We start from the raw sequence: 4,479 nt of genomic DNA on the forward strand, positions 1-4,479 counted from the left end.
CTAAAAAAAAAACAAAAGCAAAAACCCTCTTCTTTACCCTGCCAATAAAAGTAGTTAATCATTAGTAATCAATAATGAATTAAAATACCTGCTGTGACATACAGGATAATAGCATTTATTTAACAGAAAGGTTCACAGTGATGAAAATATCCTGACAGCTTGGTTATTTCATTTCTTTCATTCATTAGGCAAAAATCCCAGAAAAGAACACAAAAAATTTCCATTTCAAGATATGTCTGAGAGATGCTGCTGCTGAGGGAGAAAGGAGCCACCTGGTCTGAGAGTTGGGAAAACCTGGGCTCCCACAATAAAAAAAAGAAAAGAAAATTTCCATCTTCACAGATAAATTACTACTTAGCCTTTCAAGTCAGTAGTTAGTGCTTAAAAGTACTGCATGAACAGCTTCTACTTTAAATATTTGGTTGATACATTCAGGTACATAAATGGCCAAGGTGAAACATAACAAAATGAAGCGATTCCTCATGTGAGAATCATAGTTGTTTATCTAATCATATGGAGAGTTGCCTGTTTTAGTTCAGAATTCAATATTTCCTAAGATTTTTTTGGTATGATCATGACCAATTCAATTTGATAAACAAGGATTGTCTACCATCTGGTAGACATAATACAAGGCGAATCTCCAAAGTCTGAATTATTATTATAAAGAACATTTTTTACCCAGCCCCTCAGAGATGGGACATTTGCCCCTGTCACTGTGCCATCTTTAAAAGTATCACTCTAAATAATTCATGTGGCTTCTAACTTTGCTTACTGTTCTGTCCCCAGCCATCAGGACTGTACCTGGAAAACGAGAGGCACTTATTCAGTATTTGTGTTATAAACGGGAAATGACTGGAGGAATAACTGTAGCTGGAACCCTAATGTCAAAGATCAGACTATAGGGACTTTCCTGGTGGCCCAGAGGTTAAGACTCCGTGCTTCCAATGCAGGGGGTGTAGGTTCAATACCTGGTCAGGGAACTAGATTCCACATGCCACGCAGTGCGGCCAAAAGTAAAAATTAAAACAAAGATAAGACCATACTATCTGAAAGCTAACCTACAGCAGGCTACATATTAGTCTTCAGTAACAGACCAAAGAGAATGTCTTGGAAATAAACTGGTCTAAAATAAATATCAGCCAGTAATCTATTTCTTGACGATTTATGCTTTCTCTAGTTAACTGTGGAATCTTACTGTTCTAATTACATAATGTCAAAAGGGACAAAGTTAGAATATAGATTTATTCATACTAAAAAATGGCAGTATGTCATAGATTTACACGGAATTATGGAGGAGCAGAAACGTTTGCCTCTTTCTTCTTGGAAGCGAAGAAGCACAGGGCCTGTTTCTCCTTCAGCTTATGGTTGCTGGACAAGCCTGTATGTATAGGGAACACCTGGGGATGATGGTGTGTCTCTCCTAGGACAAATATCATGGCAAACATATCATACGCAAGGTGCAGCACAAAGGTCTGATAACCACAACTGCCACCAGTTATCATAGAAGTATGATCTGTTTGTAACATTTTTAGAATGTGAAAAATAGGGAGTTAAAAAGGTCACCCATTTATTTAAGGAATGAGTGTCCTTGTAACATGAGAATTTCAGCTAGAATTTCTCGTTTTCAAGAAAGTCACATAATCTGAAGAACCAGAGCAGAGCACTCATACTATATTTTTATAACTGAGGATTACAGTAAAAAGTCATGGACAAAAGCTATTTTCAGTGCCATACTTATCGGATGCAGGGGCAAAATTCTAGCACATGAACAAGGTCTCTGTACCTATTGGTTATAAATGACATCATGCTTTCTAAACAATTGTGTTCATTTTTCCTATTTCTAGCAAATTGAGTAGTCTAGAGTGCCCTCTCCTGGACATTATGATTTTTATCAATCACACCATCCCATAAAGAAGGCTGAGCACCAAAGAATTAATGCTTTTGAACTGTGGTGCTGAAGAAGACTCTTGAGAGTCCCTCGGACAACAAGGAGATCAAATCAGTTGATCCTAAAGGAAATCAACCCTGAATATTCATTAAAAGGACTGATGCTGAAGCTCCAATACTTTGGCCACCTGATGCAAAGGGCTGACTCATTAGAAAAGACCCTGATGCTGGGAAAGATTGAAAGCAGGAGAAGGGGATGACAGAAGATGAGATGGTTGGATGGCATCACTGACTCGATGGACATGAGTTTGAGCAAGCTCCGGGAGATGGTGAAGGACAGGGAAGCCTGGCGTGCTGCAGTCCATTGGGTCGTAAAGAGTTGGATGTGACTGAACAACAACAACATCATCATCCCAGTAAACCAGACAGGCAGAATTTATCCACAGCAATACATCATTTCAGGGATGTTTACAGCCTTTCATACTCGTGTGGACATTCTTGTACCCCAACATAAAAATTCATTTGATTCTGTCAAACAATGAGGAAAATCGTACAGATCAAAATGAGAGGATGTGCTCATTATACACGGTACCTTGCGGCTGGAAAAATGGCCGTGCTTGCCCAGTTTGCTGTTAAGTGCTTCTAGGAACATTTCATCAGTGACTTTGCCGACGTTCATGCAGGCGTCATCCAGGATGGCAATGATCCCCTTGTGCTGCTGCTCCACCAGGTCCACGATGATCTGATTGTTGAAGTAATCAATCTGGAAGACACAGCAAAGAGCCAGTTACAAACAGGACGGGAACCAGGTGCAACACCAACGCCTCCACGCGTATCAGGAGTTCAAGTCACTCTGATGTCAAATATGTAAATCACAATTAATGAGGCTTCCCTGGTGGCTCAGACAGTAAAGAATCGGCCTGCAATGCAGGAGACATGGGTTCGATTCCTGGGTTGGGAAGATCCCCTGGAGAAGGAAATGGCAACCCACTCCAGTGTTCTTGCCAGGAGAATCCCATAGACAGAGGAGCCTGGCAGGCTACAGTTCACGGGGTCACAAAGAATGGGACATGACTGAGCGACTAAAACCTTCAATGCTAAAATGAGTACATGTTTTAACAGAGGTTTTCGAAAAGGTGCATTTATTGACTTTGTATCATAAAACATTTTGTCTTGGGAGTTCCCCGGTGGTCTAGTGGTTAGGATTTCGCACTTTTCACTGCCATGGCCCTGGTTCAATCCCTGGTCAGGGAACTGAAATCCCACAGGCTGCAGAGCTTGGTCAAAATTTTTTAAAAATTGCCTTAAATGAACACAGTAAGTCCCCTACAAATGAATGAGTTCCATTCTCAGAGTGTGTTTGTAAGTCCAACAAAGTTAACCGAGGTACCCAGCTAACACAATCAGCTATATAGGTTGTACTGTAATAGGTTCATAATATTCTTCACATAAATACTACACACATAAAAAAATGAGCAAACACAAAAAATAAAGATTTTTCACCTTATAGTACAGTACCTTGAAAGTATAATAGTACAATAGCTGGCACACAGGGGCTGGCATGAATGTCTGCATTTTTAAAAGTTTGCAACTTGAAGGTTTGTATGGAGGGGACTTACTGTACAGCTCAAGGTGAAAATTATAAAGTAGATAATGTTTCTTCCTTCACCAAGTCTTATTTTAATCCTGTCTTCATACCCTGCACCTAACCTTACTCCCCATACTCTCAATCTGTTGGCTGTTAATCACAAGACCCATATTCCACTGTGCTGTGCTGAGTCACTCAGTTGTGTCCCAAATCTTTGTGACCCCATGGACTGTGGTCCGCCAGGCTCCTCTGTCCATGGGGATTCTCTAGGCTAGAATACTGGAGTGGGTTGCCATGCCCTCCTCCAGGGGATTTTCCCAAGCCAGGGGTCGAACCCAGGTCTCCCGCATTGCAGGCGGATTCTTTACTGTCCGAGCCACCAGGGAAGCCCCCATATTCCACTGCTGCTGCTGCTGCTAAGTCACTTCAGTTGTGTCCGACTTTGTGCGACCTCATAGATGGCAGCCCACCAGGCTCCGCCATCCCTGGGATTCTCCAGGCAAGAACACTGGAGTGGGTTGCCATTCCTTCTCCAATGCATGAAAGTGAAAAGTGAAAATGAAGTCGCTCAGTCGTGTCCGACTCTTAGTGACTCCATGGACTGCAGCCTACCAGGCTCCTCCGTCCATGGGATTTCCCAGGCAAGAGTACTGGAGTGGGTTGCCATTGCCTTCTCCACCATATTCCACTCAGTCAGTTCAGTTCAGTTGCTCAGTCGTGTCCGACTCTTTTCGACCCCATGAATCGCAGCACGCCAGGCCTCCCTGTCCATCACCAACTCCCGGAGTTCACTCAAACTCATGTCCATGGAGTCGGTTATGCCATCTACCCATCTCATCCTCTGTCGTCCCCTTCTCCTCCTGCCACCAATCCCTCCCAGCATCAGAGTCTTTTCCAATGAGTCAACTCTTTCCATGAGGTGGCCAAAGTACTGGAGTTTCAGCTTTAGCATCATTCCTTCCAAAGAAATCCCAGGGCTGATCTCCTTCAGAATGGACTGGTTG

General features: G+C 42.6%; 1 protein-coding gene across 1 annotated transcript in view; it reads right to left on the reverse strand.

Moving 5' to 3' along the window:
- The window catches only part of MYO1D (myosin ID), a 254,685-nt gene that overhangs the window by 226,545 nt on the left and 23,661 nt on the right, over positions 1–4,479 (reverse strand). The window contains exon 10 of the mRNA XM_010861705.1: positions 2,480–2,650. Coding sequence (XP_010860007.1) covers positions 2,480–2,650 — 171 coding nt within the window. The remainder of the gene's footprint in view (positions 1–2,479; positions 2,651–4,479) is intronic.

The sequence above is a fragment of the Bison bison genome, unplaced genomic scaffold (assembly GCF_000754665.1).
Source record: "Bison bison bison isolate TAMUID 2011002044 unplaced genomic scaffold, Bison_UMD1.0 scf7180017864472, whole genome shotgun sequence".
In the NCBI taxonomy this organism is placed as follows: Eukaryota; Metazoa; Chordata; class Mammalia; order Artiodactyla; family Bovidae; genus Bison; species Bison bison.